Source organism: Bubalus kerabau, chromosome 1 (genome assembly GCF_029407905.1).
Source record: "Bubalus kerabau isolate K-KA32 ecotype Philippines breed swamp buffalo chromosome 1, PCC_UOA_SB_1v2, whole genome shotgun sequence".
NCBI classification, from domain to species: Eukaryota; Metazoa; Chordata; class Mammalia; order Artiodactyla; family Bovidae; genus Bubalus; species Bubalus kerabau.
The window spans coordinates 76,433,504-76,448,533 of NC_073624.1; the positions used below are offsets into that span (position 1 = coordinate 76,433,504).

General features: G+C 47.9%; 1 protein-coding gene across 2 annotated transcripts; it reads left to right on the plus strand.

The window, feature by feature from the left end:
• Positions 1-3,065: 3,065 nt before the first annotated feature.
• DYRK2 (dual specificity tyrosine phosphorylation regulated kinase 2) lies at positions 3,066-14,804 on the plus strand. Of its 2 annotated transcripts, XM_055579924.1 has the most exons (3): positions 3,066-3,543; positions 4,137-4,285; positions 12,083-14,804. In XM_055579924.1, exons 1-3 carry the CDS (start codon positions 3,495-3,497, stop codon positions 13,682-13,684), a joined length of 1,800 nt encoding a protein of 599 aa, XP_055435899.1. In that variant the 5' UTR covers positions 3,066-3,494; the 3' UTR covers positions 13,685-14,804. The 2 variants fall into 2 exon arrangements, with proteins under 2 accessions (XP_055435899.1, XP_055435906.1); XM_055579931.1 differs by lacking the exon at positions 4,137-4,285.
• The last annotated feature ends 226 nt before the right edge of the window (positions 14,805-15,030 follow it).

The following is a 15,030-nucleotide window of genomic DNA, read 5'->3' on the forward strand; positions in this document are numbered from 1 at the left end:
CTCATCTCCCCTACTGGATTGTGATTATTAATATCCATGGCCAGAGCCAAAGATTCTTTATTTAAATGTACAGCTCCAGTATCAATAGTGTCAAAAATATGTTAGGTGCTTACTGCTCATTGCTTCATTGAATAAAAGAATGAGGTCCTAACAGACTGCCTGACTGAAGCCTTTCCCACTGCATCTGATGATTCATCCTGTCCTCTAGGCCCAGCACATACTAAATTCTTTGTAAATGTTTCTGGGATAAAGATATTAAGTGAGTGAATAAGTTTTGAAACCAGTGATGTTCTTGTACATTTCCAATTTTCTCTATGATCAGCACTTTTCCTAGTGAAGAATCAACTCCCTTCTACAAGACACCAGGCTGAATTCCCCAAAGTTTCTTTCTTGCTCACCCTGCCTACCTGTTATTTCAATCTGGATTTTGTAAACATTCAGAGCAGATGACATTTTTACAATGGGCAAGAACCAAAGAGCAGAGTCTTACTAACTGAGTGGAGCCCCTGATGTGGTTACTATTAACATCAATACAACTCTGGTCTGGTCATGAGTTGTGACGATTAAATACGATAGTATTTGTGAAAGGGTTCTATACAGAGATTAATGCAATGTAATTTTGTAATGATGCATTAGAATAATAAGGTTTGAGGGTAACTCCTAGAATTCACCTAGTTCATTCTCCTCGAAAGCTCGGGTAGTGCTTTTGTTCATCTTTCTATATTTGCCATTAACACAGGTTGGAGCCATCAATAATAAATAGAATGAGAGAAGTCCAAGCAATTGTAAATACTAATTCAGAGGTCAGTAAGAATAAGATTTTTAAGTCTTTGATTTGAAAGGTATAGCATTTATAATTAAAATAGTGAAAGATATTAGACTAATTGCAAATTTTCCTTAAGAAAGCAAAAAATTAAAAAATGGAAATTGCACTTGTCATGTCATAAAGCAATATACTAGGAAAAGTTCTCTAAACATACAGTTTTTCTTTAATCAAAGTTAATGATTCATTGTGTCCCTTCCCTGGAAAAAAAAGTCAGTGTTCCTTTTCCTCATGTTTAATGTGGAAATTAATATTATTAATATGGATTTCACAAACTATGACCTCTAGCAGTTATTGTTTTTCTTATTCATGAAAAAGCAGGAGAATATTTAGCTTCTGTTGAAGTAATATAATAATTATTTGAGTAAAATAACTGTCACATTATATCAAAATTGAATTTTTGGCTTCACATTTTTCATTTGAACATCAGTTGTATGGAAGGCTCACTAAGAAAAGGAAAACCGTATGAAAACAATTGTTTTGGAAGGGAAGGAAGGAAAAGAGGTGTGAGGTTTGTTAAAAAGCCAAGGTAGTGTAACAGAGCAGAGTTAGATTAGAGGGACTCAGAAAATGAGTTCTAGCTTCAACTCTGCTACTAAGGAATCTCTTTTCATTGAGAATACTGAATATGTTTCCCCAGGTGAATCTGAATGTGATGGCCTGTGATGACAAGCAAAGGGGACTATCCTCTTCTGGGACCAGATCAGGACCAGATTCTTTTGTAAAGGCTTATTATTGGATTGACTGTTTCACTGTGGTTCTACTTTATTAAGAGAAGGCACAGAGAGGACCCGTTTGAGGTACATATTACCAGTCACAATTCTATGCTTTGCCACCTGTTCTCTCTGCCAGTGCCCTCAATCCTTGATGCCCTGTGTAGGATCCCTGGAGACTCTGAGAGGGTCGGTCACGCTGTAACTTTGAAATACACATTTGGGGGCATTTGTACAAAGCTGAGAGTGATGTTGCTGGCAGGTTGCCATGACAATTTGCAAACAGTAGAGGGGATGGGATTCTGATTTGAGTCTGCACTAGCTCAGGCCTGCACACTTGATGTGGCCAGCGGCCGCAGAGTCCCAGGACAGACTTAACGGACCCAGGCCGCCAGGAGAAGTTCAGAAACCAGGCAAATCTTAGGAAGAAAGCGCAAGTCAAGCTTCCCGCTTCTCGTCTCCCCTCCCGCTGAAGTAACAAAACCCGTGACCTTTGCACAAAGGCCTGTGCCACAGACGACACGAGGCGGGTGTGAGAAGGGCAAGCAGTTTTTCCGTCTGCAAGGGAAAGAGAGGCTGTATATGGCAAAATAAAAAGGGAAATTCTCCACGTGTTTTGGATGGGAAAGGGAAAGAGACTTTGTGTCTCTGGAGGAGAGGAATTGAAGGTATCGCTTAGGAAGGTGTGTCTCTCCCAGTGGCCGCGCAGGGAAAGGCTCGGAGTTGTTAAGGAAATGGGAGGTGTCTCTGATGTTTATTTTTGCCTAGCAACCCACAGCCAGCTGCTTCCCAGGCAGCCGTCCACACGCGCCTCGCTGCCTCCCCTCGTCCTAGCGACTGGAGAGCGGTCATTTGGTGTCAGTAAACCGGGGAGGGAGTATATGTGGTGGAGGTGGAGATGGAAGCGGGAGGGGAGCCCCCTCCTTGGCCCACGTTCTGGGTCACCAGGCTAAGGCTCGGTCCTCCAACGGGGCTAGACTTACCTTAGCCAGGTGACCCTCGCACAACTAAGTTATTTCCATGATAAGATGGGGCGATGGGGTGGTTAAGGCACTGGGACCCGGAAGGCGGGGAGGGGGGCGGGCAGTATTGTCTGTGAGCAGCCATTAGGTTCGGAAAGCTGAAAATGCATACGTGTTTGGGGAAAGCGCTCGGAAGGGGAGGGGGGTTTTCTGCAGCGATTTCGGTGGGAGGGAAGCGGTGGTGGGTTGCGCTGGGCGGGGAGAGGACGAGGCCGGGGAGGGCAGAAGGTCGTTAGCTGAGGCGCCGAGGGGAGCAGTGCAGATGGCCGGAGGGGGAGGCGAAGGGCGAGCGGAGGCTGCAGAGTTTTCCGGGGAGTGGAGGGGTGTCTACGCCGACGACTGGAGGCGGGGGCGAGCAGGGAGGGACTTCGGTGGGCGGCTGGATGGGGGAGGGGTGGGCGCGGGAGTGAGTGGCGCGGCGGCGGAGGGGGAGCCCGGGGGCGGGGCCTGCCCGGCGGCGGAGGGAGCGGGGGCGGGGCTGCCCTCCTGGGCCCAGCGGCGCGCGGGCTCCCGGCGAGTGTGCGCGGGGGCGCGCCTGCGCGGGCCCGGGAGGAGGCTCCCGAGCGAGTCGGCCCAGGCGGCGCAGCCCGCCGCTCCCCCGCGCCCTATGTGAGGGAATCGGGGAGGCCCGCGGCGCACCGGGGAGGGCGAGGCATGTGCACGGGCCGGAGGGAGCTGAGGCCGCCCGAGGAAGAGGAGGACGGCGGCGGCGGCGAGGAGAGCGGGGGGCTCGCGGCGGCGGGCCCGGGCCGAGGGGATGCAGCGGACTGTGTGTGTCTGGCTGTAGCTGACGCGAGGCGGCGAGGAGGCGCCGGAGATCCGCCAAAGGGGCAACCAGGGGCCGGCCGCGGTGGCGGCCGCGAGAAGTAGCAGCAGGACGGGCGGCGGCGGCGGCGGAGACGGCAGCCTTGAGATGCATTTTCTTCTCCAGCGGCCATGTTAACCAGGAAACCTTCGGCCGCCGCTCCCGCCGCCTACCCGACCGGTAAGGAGGCCGGGGCCCCGCTGCCCGCGCCGGCCCCCGGGCCAGCCCTCGTGGCGCCGGCGCCCGCTGCCAGCAGGACCTCGAACAAAGTCTGCGCCGCGGCTGGGCGGCGCGGGATTCCCCGGGTGGACGGCGCGCCCTCGCCTTGGCTCATTGTTAACACGCGGGCCCCGAGGCTCCTCGGAGCGGAGCCCTCCGGCCGGACAGGAGCCGTTCCTGACCTCCCCAGTCTGGGGTTCGGCGATGCGGTGGCGCCCGGGTCGGCAGTCCAGTTCCGCTCCGGGCCTACTGACGTCCGCAGAGTGGACCGCCGGCCCGGCCCAGCCCGGCTCCCTGGCGGGGTCGCGAACTCGCTCGAGCGGGGGAACCCTACTTAACTTTGCAGCCGCCGGAGCCCCGCCCGCGGGCGCGCCGGGTTTCTGCGTCCCAGGCCTCCCGCCGCTCCCCGGGCGCTCGCACTCAAGGTCCCTGGCTCGGCCCGGGGGAGAGCGGGCTCCGCAGTCTGGAGGGGTGGGGTGGGGCGGGGCCACGGGGTCCCAGTGACTTTCTCCCCCCTTGACCCTCTTTTGTCTCCTCCCGCGCGTGGCTGCCAGGCCGAGGAGGGGACAGCGCAGTTCGCCAGCTTCAGGCTTCCCCGGGGCTTGGTGCGGGGGCTCCCCGGAGCGGAGTGGGGACCGGCCCGCCCTCCCCCATCGCCCTGCCGCCTCTCCGAGCCAGCAACGCTGCCACCGCAGCCCACACGGTGAGACCCAGCCCGTGGGCGGTTGGGAGGGGGACGACGGCGGGAGAGGGGCCCGGGGCACCAGCACCCGTACTTGGGGGCGTCTGCAGCCGGGAGAGGGGAGAGAGGTCGAAGTGCGAGTGTCTCCACGCCCCTGGCCAGTGGCCTCTCCGGGACGCCGCCCTCTGGAACTTGGGCGAACCCAAAGCTGCAGCCACAAAGGAGGATTCGTGGCATGGGCCCCTCACTTCCCCTCTGGAGCCCGCCCACCCCTGCGCTCCCCTTCCTTCGAACTTCCTCCGGCTCTTTTCCCCTCTTTTTTTCCCTCCGTCTTTGCTTCCTCGAGCTCCTTTCCCTGACCGGATAAACATCCCTCCCCCTCCGCCACCACGTTTGGTAGTGGATATTTATAGAAATAGATCTGTGTTAGGGTCAGCCCGGCTGTCCTGCCCGGAAAATAGATCCCCCAAAGAGCCTCGCAGGCCTGGCCTCAGCCAGCAGGGAGCACCGCCAGTTGTCCCCCGCGTGTGGAAGCATGTTTTATGAGTGCTACAGGTTTAAGCATAGCAGAAATTGTAATTAACATTAACAAAAATAAGAGCCTCAGCAGCAGTCAAAACAAGCCACCCCTGTACGTTTCTGCAGTTGGGTATTATTCAGAAGGAAAGGGCCAGCTTTGCTTCCCAGGGAGGTGGGAAGGGCAGGGCACTTGACAGGGCCAAGAGGGAGGTGAGAGCCCAGCACCAGACCGGTGGCTGCAGAGATCAGCAAGCTGGACTTGACTTAAGCGTGTACCTCTTTTCTCAGTCCCAGAGAGAGCCCTTGGATGGTGGCTGACAGCCTAGCAGAGCTGTGCATCGGAGGAGGTGATGGTTTCCAGGGTCTTGTTTACATATTCCTCTGGATCTTTCAGAGGAAACGCCTAAGATGGTTCTAAATGAGGGGCGCTTGATAGGTATATGGCTTTGTTTGCCAAGTGAAAGTTAAGTTCTTGTAGAATAGGCCATTTCTAGCCTACAGAGGGGTAGCTCTGAAGGTCATGTGCTATGCGGAAACTTGTTTATCAGGGGAGAATTTGTGAGGGAATGGCCAAAGTGGAATGTTTTCTGTTAGACCTGAACATCTGTGTACAGTTCCACAGGAAAATGTTTTCTTGTTAAATCTTCTTTCTCTCTCTCTTTCTCTTTCTGTCTCTCATGACACATCTAGACCCAGGGGCTAAGAATTCACTGCACAGAAGTTAACCCATCTGTTGGGGCTGTGGTTGATGGAAGCGAATCAGTAGACTGCTGATTCTGCGTGTTCTTGTCACGGTGATGTTTTAGTTGAGAAATTGCCATTGGGTTTTAGGTGTTTCAGTTTGTTTGTTTGGTTTGGAATCATCTGACAACTTGGAAAGTATAACACCCAGTTTTTTTCCATGTCCGAATGTGATCACATGACTTGGTGTGACCTGGAAACGAAATACTACTGGGTTTGCATCTGGATTCTGGTTTTATAAGAGTGGGCTTTGCTTGATCAGAACCTCTTTGCAAATGAAATGTGTATAAGATGATGGAAAATGAAAGGTGACTACTAGAGGAGTAGTCTGTGGGAGACCAGAAATGAAAAGATATGTGGGTGCTTCTCAGCTCTCTTAATGATAGTGCTTATATTTTACTGTGGTATCTATTTGATTCACCTAAAACTTAAGTGTGCCATTGATTAGAAGCTTGGTTTTTAAAGTATGAATTTTGGTTCTGGTTGTTGTTTAGTTTTGATTTTAAATATTTACAGAATATCACAGACTTCCTCAAATGGGTGAGTAAAAGGACCACGGGGTTTTATCTGGTTCTGCTCCTTCATTTTTTGGATGAGGAGAGCAGACAAGTTAACTGGTTTGGTCGAGACGCCTGAGCTAGTTTCTATGAAAGCTGGAGCTAAAGCCCAGGCCCTCCTGAGTTCAGCTTTACATACTGCTTGACTGCTAATTTTAGGAAATTGAACTGGTTTCTTTATAAATGCACAAACCTTAAAAATCCATGTTTCTATATGTCTTTGAGATTTTTAAAAGTTTTTAGTTTTTAATTCCACAGGAGTTACAACTAGGAGTAGCTATTAATGATTGAGTAGGGGAAGCATTATGAAGAAGAAACTAGTGTTTGCCTATGTTTTCCCTTGTGAGTGATATAGTAGGTAGATAAATACATGACTGAGAATTACAAACTTTGGAATTTATCTAGTGCATTGCTCTCTTGTTCCTTGTCTCCATGGATATCTTGTACATTAGTCATTTTGTGTATCTCTTTTGGTCCTAAAAGCATACATACCTAGTAACTATTCTGATTCTTAATAGTTTTTTCTTTTTAATGTTTTATGGGGGATATTAATTTGCTTATTTTTAAAATTCTGAAATATTAGTATTGTATCACTTTTATAACAGCCTAATGTTTAAAGCACTCTCCAGTTACCAATTTTACTGTTGTAAAATAATTGGAGTTGAAGAATGAATATTCCCATTTTAAAAAATAGAGTTTGGTAGAAGAAAAGTAGACATTTGACTCAGAGCCACACAGACCATCAGTGTTTGAGGAGCAGCTAAAATTCCGATCATTTTGGACTCAGTTCTAGTCCCATAACACTATATAGCATTTCTAAGATGACTCCAGTGAAATTTTAAAACTCCCAGAAATGTTAACACAGGGAAGTATGTGCGATTTTCCCTTTTATTTTTGGAAGAGATTAAAACTACCAAATTGGCTAGACTATTGTTCTTATATAATTTTTAGTGCAAAAATATTTCATGGTCAACAAGGGCTTTTTTAGGTATCTCTGCTTTAATCCATACATTTTAGGTATCTAACAATTACATCCATTCACTGTGTTATTTTTAAATTCAACAGGCACTGTGCTAGATAGGCATTGGCCAAAAAGGAAAAAGCAAGTAAGAAGTTTTAAACATCCTTAAGTTTATGGTATAGTCCTGGCCTATGTATTCTGGAAATGTTTTGGCATTTCTAGGGTTTCCCCCCCAACTCCCTCGCCTTTTATAGAACAGTTAATTGAGCTTCTGACCCAGGTTGTGATTGTAGATTCCTATAGTGTGTAAGACAATATCCTCCTTTACTGCTGCTGCTAAGTCGCTTCAGTCGTGTCCGACTCTGTGCGACCCCATAGACGGCAGCCCACCAGGCTCCCCCGTCCCTGGGATTCTCCAGGCAAGAACACTGGAGTCGGTTGTCATTTCCTTCTCCAGTGAATGAAAGTGAAAAGTGAAAGTGAAGTCGCTCAGTCGTGTCTGACTCTTCGTGACCCCGTGTACTGCAGTCTACCAGGCTCCTCCATCCATGGGATTTTCCAGGCAAGGGTACTGGAGTAGGTTGCCATTGCCTTCTCCGCCTCCTTTACTGGAGCCCCTCAAATGAATTTCCTTAACATCTGGAAAGTTTATAAGATTCCACATGTCACTTTTAGGTATTTAGTTGATGCTATTAATCTTTTAACGGGCTGTCCTTGCCTCCATGTCTCTGCTTATGTATTGCAATCCTAACATTTTGTGACTTGAGTCACCAGGGACAAGTCTTGATTCCCTGGGTGTTAACTTCATGTTTTGTTATGAAGGTACAAAGGTAGTTGTCAAGAATAACTTAAAGAGGTGAGAGTTTAAAAGGAGTTACTGACATACGTTCTTCCATTCAGCAGAAATTGACTGAGTGCTTACTGTATGTTTGGATTTATGTCAATAAGGATTTAAAAAGATAAGAGGTGACCCCACCCTGGAACTGCTCACATCCTGGTTGGTATATCAGGTTTGAAAACAGGTGTGAAATGAAATAAGTATTTTAATATATCAGTGCTCTGTAAGCACCCTGGAAGGGAAGGGGACCTTTTCAAAGAGGAGGTGAGAGTTGAACTGGCCATTGAAGGGTGAGTAGGAGTTTTCCACATAGCCCACGTTAGCAAGATTTCAAGCAGCACTTGGAAAGGATAACAGTTCTAGCTCTCCTTTCAGTTCAGTTCAGTCGCTCAGTCGTGTCCGACTCTTTGCAACCCCATGAACCGCAGCACTCCAGGCCTGTCTATCACCAACTCCCGGAGTCCGCCCAAACCCATGTCCATTGAGTCGGTATTGCCATCCAACCATCTCATCCTCTGTCGTCCCCTTCTCCTCCTGCCCTCAATCTTTACCAGCATCAGAGTCTTTTCAAATGAGTCAGTTCTTCACATCAGGTGGCCAAAGTATTGGAGTTTCAGCTTCAACATTGGTCCTTGCAATGAATATTCAGGACTGATCTTCTTTAAGATGGACTGGTTGGATCTCCTTGCAGTGCAAGGGACTCTCAAGAGTCTTCTCCCAACACCACAGTTCAAAAGCATCAATTCTTTGGTACTCAGCTTGCTTCAGAGTCCAACTCTCACATCCATACATGACCACTGGAAAAACCATAGCCTGACTAGACGGACCTTTATTGACAAAGTAATGTCTCTGCTTACTCACTACTATACTAAGCACACTATGCCTTTTACCTTGTTTAACCCGCCTAATGCCCCTAATGAGGCAGCCTTGTTACCCTCGTTATACCGATAAGGGCCCTGAGGTTCAGAGAGATTAATTACCCAAGGTCATATAGTTTGAAGTGGTGGAGCTTAGATTCATTTCCCTTGTGTCTAATTGAAAATCCCTGAACACCTAACCATTATGAAACATGACCTCACCAAAAAGAGAGGAATATAGAAGAGAGTGGTGTTTCCATGGGTCGTAGGGAATCCAGCTTATTATTCTCAGAGAGATGATGACAGTGGTAGGTGACACTGGAAAGACTCAGGTCATTTAGGCTCAGCATTTTAGAACCTCATGTTCTTGCCTGTAAGTTCTTGAGTTCTTTGTGGAAATGGAGTGCCCACATGAGCCTTAAGCAAAGTCAAGGGCAGTGTGAGTGACATTTTCAGTGGTAACTCCAGAAACATCACAGAGAGAAGAGACGGTGAATTCTAGGCTTAGAAGCAAAAGAACACGTGAGGAGGCTGCTTCTGTTGTCCCAGTAAAAGACACAAGAACTCCAGGTGGGATAGCGAGGCTGGAGGGGAGTGTGTCGGTTAGAAATGATGGTGGGGCTCCATGGTGACTTGGAAAGGTACACGAGATATGGAGATGGACTGAGTGACTATTCGGGAGGGTGGCTCATACGGTAAAGAATCTGCCTGCAATGTAGGAAACCCAGGTTTGATCCCTGGGTGGGGAAGATTCCCTGGAGAAGGGAATGGCCACCCACTCCAGTATTCTTGCCTGAAAAATCCCATGGACATTGATGCCTGTTGGGCTACAGTCCATGGGGTCACAAAGAGTTGGCCACAACTGAGCACAGCAGCACAGCATTTTCTTGGTCAGAAATTCAGGGTTATGGGAGGAAGAAGTGGTTTGAGTGGGAAAAGTGCGAGTTGAGTTTGAGTTGCCCACGAGGAAGGCAGCTGATCTGTAGTTGGACACAGCGAGTCTTGAGTTCAGGAGTCATGGAGTGGCTTGTCTAAGCTGGAGGTGTTCTGGAAGTAAAAGCCATGAGCAACTTGAGGCTTGAACCCTGGGGGAACCCTGGAACCCTCCTTGATTGCTGCTGTGGAAGAGACCAAGAGTAGGTAGTTGGGAGAGACAGAAGGTCATCCAGTTAATTGGCAAACTAGTTCTAGTCACTCAGCTTTTGTGATGGTAATTTAAATTATGCATAACATTAAAATTGCTATTATAAAAATTGAAGTTGGTTTCTGAAGCTCAGAATGTTTTACTTTGCCCTCTTTTTAGAACTTCCTATGGCTCCAAGGTCAATTTTGTCCCCAGTGAAGCCTCATGCTTTTGTACTGTGTATACTGGTAATGTTGGTTTTTCTTCTGAAATCTCTCCAGGCTGCCCTGAAGAGAACGGTTCTCTAGGATTCATAGATTTCTAATTTCAGGTCCTTTCATTCCTGGTACTTGAAAGACCACAGTGGGGAGGAGGAGAGGTACAGAGAGTGAGCCTTGGACAAAAAGCATTGGACAAGATTGTACTACTTTTATATATACATCTAGGACTTCCCTAATTCATTTTTATGAACTGCTTTGCTTTTGGCAAAGAATGAGGATAAAATAACTTGTCTGGCTACACTGACAGAAGATAAGTTCATTTAGCATAGAATACCATCTGTGAGTTTAGTAGAAGGGTTCAACTAGAAGTCTTGCAGAAATCTAAGAAGTAAAATCCCTCAGTCAATGAAATCACACTTCAGACAGGCCCAAGTACTGAACTGTATTCTCCTTTGTTTTAGAAGATTGCAGAGAGAAAGCACATGCCTCAGATAGTGCATCAGTTAAAGAAAATTTGAAGGTCTTGGACTCCTAGTAAGATGGACTTGGAATTTCATTTTATAATCTAGGTAGTCCCAAACCATTTCTTGAATTATAATATTACATAGACACTTCTATGCATTTAGTGATATGTAAAGCCCAAGAGATAGGGTTTAGGAGATGATGGGAAAAATACTGAAAGTTTAGGACTTCAGCTAATTGACTGTATACTCCTGAAGGGCTATGTGGCCAGACCTCAGAGAACACTGAATGAATGAGATGGATCGCAAACAGCAAGTTCATCTTTAAGCTTTCATATAAAAAAAATCACCTGCTGGGATGCTTTTAAGACTTGTGAGTTATTGTCTGAGGCTGGCAAGAATTCCTAACTGGGAGAGGATCCTGGCTGTTAGTTGTCTTCCACCCCTCACCTCTTGGCCATAATAATGCTTGAGAGAAATACCAAGTAGATTCTCTGTAAGAAGGCTGGGGCCCCCTGGCTTATGCCTTCACTTTTGTTCATGCAGGAATGTTCAGAGATGGCTTGTGTGCCTGAAATAGAAATCGCTACATTGTATTCCTTGTTGGAAAGCTGAGTATCCCAGCAGCAGGGAGAAATACATGTTTTGAGAGAGCCAAGCCATTGACCAAAGGAAGGCCCGCCGAGTGAGGCGGTTGGACTGTTGTGCTGGATGGCCTTAAATGGTCATCATAGTTAGTACAGCCCAGAGACTTAAAAATAGGTTTGGGGTTTACAAGATACTACGGTGCATATCTACATGGGAATCTTTTCCAGCCTAAAAGTACAATTCTCTGCTTCTGGATCAAGTACTTTCCTAGGTGTAATTAGTTTGATTTGTGAGTAGTGGAGAAGACCAAGAATGAAGACAGCAGCTCTCAGAATAGAGCTAAATGCCAGAGACGGAGTAGTAACCAAGACCGACCTGGTCCCTGCCCTCGTGGTAATAAAGAAGCTACTGAGTGAAGTTTGAAAAATGTTGTAATCCAGGGGCGGGAGAGCCAGTAGAGTGCCCATGTGTTCATGCTCTTTCTGTATCCTTTCATCGTGATATCAAGTATGGGTTGAATGGAATGTCTATGATACCACAGTGCCTGTGCTAAATGTTAGGTAGAGAATGATGACCAAGAAACCTGATCTCTGCCTCCACTGAGAACTTACTCTAAGGACCCTGCAAACATGTACAGCAAACTCTTTGTTAGGTGCAGCAGTTCTGGGGTCTTTTCTTTTTTTCCAGATCCCTAGTTTCATAGCCATCCCCAGCCCCTCAGCCTCTTCTGCCTTTGTCTGAGGCTATCTGCATCACGACGTCCACTCTCCCTGTGGCAGTGTTGGTGAGGTCCCTGCTGCGTGCACAGCTCTTTCCTTTGAAGAAACCTGATACCGACTGTACATTCAAACCAAGTTGGATTTCGTAAAGGTGGGGGTGGGAGCCAACTTATAAAATAGCCCTTTTGAACGAACCGCTTCTGTTCCATTGATGTTCCCTCTCTGAATTCCAGATTGGCGGCAGTAAGCACACAATGAATGACCACCTACACGTCAGCAGCCACGGACAGATCCAGGTTCAGCAGCTGTTTGAGGATAACAGTAACAAGCGGACAGTGCTCACGACACAACCAAATGGGCTTACCACGGTGGGCAAAACGGGGTTGCCAGTGGTGCCGGAGCGGCAGTTGGAGAGCATCCACAGACGGCAGGGGAGTTCCACCTCTCTGAAGTCTCTGGAAGGCATGGGGAAGGTGAAAGCCACCCCCATGACTCCCGAGCAAGCGATGAAGCAATACATGCAAAAACTAACCAGCTTTGAACACCATGAGATTTTCAGCTACCCTGAAATATACTTCTTGGGTCCAAATGCAAAGAAGCGCCAGGGCATGACAGGCGGGCCCAACAACGGTGGCTACGATGACGACCAGGGATCCTATGTGCAGGTGCCCCACGATCACGTGGCTTACAGGTACGAGGTCCTCAAGGTCATTGGGAAGGGGAGCTTTGGGCAGGTGGTCAAGGCCTACGACCACAAAGTCCACCAGCACGTGGCCCTGAAGATGGTGCGGAACGAGAAGCGCTTCCACCGGCAGGCGGCCGAGGAGATCCGCATCCTGGAGCATCTGCGCAAGCAGGACAAGGACAACACCATGAACGTCATCCACATGCTGGAGAACTTCACCTTCCGCAACCACATCTGCATGACATTCGAGCTGCTCAGCATGAACCTCTATGAGCTCATCAAGAAGAACAAGTTCCAGGGCTTTAGTCTGCCTCTGGTTCGCAAGTTCGCCCACTCCATCCTGCAGTGCCTGGACGCTTTGCACAAAAACAGGATAATTCACTGTGACTTGAAGCCCGAGAACATTTTATTGAAGCAGCAGGGTAGAAGCGGGATTAAAGTGATTGATTTTGGCTCCAGTTGTTATGAGCACCAGCGGGTCTACACATACATCCAGTCCCGTTTCTACCGGGCCCCGGAAGTGATCCTTGGCGCCAGGTATGGCATGCCTATCGACATGTGGAGCCTGGGCTGCATCCTCGCAGAGCTCCTGACCGGTTACCCCCTCTTGCCTGGGGAGGATGAAGGGGACCAGCTGGCCTGTATGATTGAACTGCTGGGCATGCCCTCCCAGAAACTGCTGGATGCATCCAAACGAGCCAAAAATTTTGTGAGCTCCAAGGGTTATCCTCGTTACTGCACTGTCACGACTCTCTCAGACGGCTCCGTGGTCCTCAATGGTGGCCGTTCCCGGAGGGGGAAACTGAGGGGCCCACCAGAGAGCAGAGAGTGGGGGAATGCACTGAAGGGGTGTGACGATCCCCTCTTCCTTGACTTCTTAAAACAGTGTTTAGAATGGGATCCTGCAGTTCGCATGACCCCTGGCCAGGCTTTACGGCACCCCTGGCTGAGGAGGCGGCTGCCAAAGCCTCCGACGGGGGAGAAGACGTCTGTGAAGAGGATCACTGAGAGCACTGGTGCTATCACATCCATTTCCAAGTTACCTCCACCTTCCAGCTCAGCTTCCAAACTGAGGACTAATCTGGCACAGATGACAGATGCCAATGGGAATATTCAGCAGAGGACAGTATTGCCAAAACTGGTTAGCTGAGCTGAGCCCCCCGATGCTGGTAATTCTGAAAGATACGACATTGCTGAGCCTTATTGGGTTGAAAAAGAGTAGCTCAGACCTGTTTTTATTTGCTCAATAACTCGACTCATTTGTATCTTTTCGGCACTTGTTTTAATGTAAGAAAGTTTGTTTTGTTTTATAAAATACATGGGGACAATGCTTTAAGTTTTTATACTTTCTGAAACTGTTTTTGTGTTCTAAAAGTACGATGAGCCTTACTGTAATTAGTGTGGCAGAGTAATAAACATCAGTGGCAGGCCATTGATCACGTCATGACTGCCGCGCATCTACAGATTGGTGTCAGAGACATTCACTATGTCTTCATGGTTCATAGTGTATTCTCCCCAAGGTGATTGCCTCTGAAGGCCCCCACCCCCCCCCAAGCCCTTCTCTCTCCACACTCCAGGGTCATGCACAGGTGCAGCATGTCCTGCTTTGTTTTCCATAAGTTACCTGGGTGGTAGTGATGGTGGGAGGAGGATGGTCAGGACGAAAATGGTATTGTAAGAAAAACTGCACCTTAGAGGTTTTTTCCCCTGAAATAGTGCTCAGAGACAAAATCCCCACAGTTGAAATGCCCAGTTAGCATTTTGACGTTCTAAAGGCCAGCCAAGCAAACCTGGTGGATGAATGGAAACGCGTGTGTCCCTCCAAATTCTCCAATGTGATCAGCGAGCCGTTTTGCAAAGAAGTCTCGTTTAACAGAATTTGGTTTTGCGCCTAAAGTTAGAAATGTATTCCGTGAACTAACTGTTCTTCCCTTCTCTTTGCTTTTCTCCCCGCTGTTCCTCTTTCACCACACATCTGTTGCTTGCATCTAATTTCTTTTCCTTCCTTCAAATACATATCCCAGACTGTTAATACAGAAAAGAGACATTTTTTAGCTGTGATTATGACCATCTTTTTCATATTCCAATTTAAAAAAGAACAGCCTAGCTACTTAAAGTGGGGATTTCCATAGTTCCAAAGACAGTTTAGCAGACTCGAGTGAGTTCACACTTCAGGTGCCACAGTAAGGTTCTTTTAGCCTGGGAAAGCATCACCTCTTTAAAAAGAAAGAGGGTTGAAAATCCTCTTCTTCAACAGACGTCAATTGTCCTTGTCCAGCAAGGCCAATTTTAACAAATTCTAAGGAGGAAAATTTCAGCCTCAAGTTAAATGGTTTGACTTACTCTATGCATCATTAGAAGAACCATAGACATTGCATTCCTCTGTTTTGTTTTACTTTTGTTTGGATTGCACTTGATTGTTTTCATGGGAATGACACTTTACCTGTAAAAGTAACTCTTGAGAGTTAGGTAAAAGAATATTTTCTCCTCTGAATA

Coding starts and splice junctions, on each gene's coding strand:
- DYRK2 (XM_055579924.1), top strand. CDS start 3,495: ATGTTAACCAGGAAACCTTCGGCCGCCGCTCCCGCCGCCTACCCGACC. Junction 3,544..4,136: donor TCCCGCCGCCTACCCGACCG/GTAAGGAGGCCG, acceptor CGTGGCTGCCAG/GCCGAGGAGGGGACAGCGCA. Junction 4,286..12,082: donor CTGCCACCGCAGCCCACACG/GTGAGACCCAGC, acceptor TCTGAATTCCAG/ATTGGCGGCAGTAAGCACAC.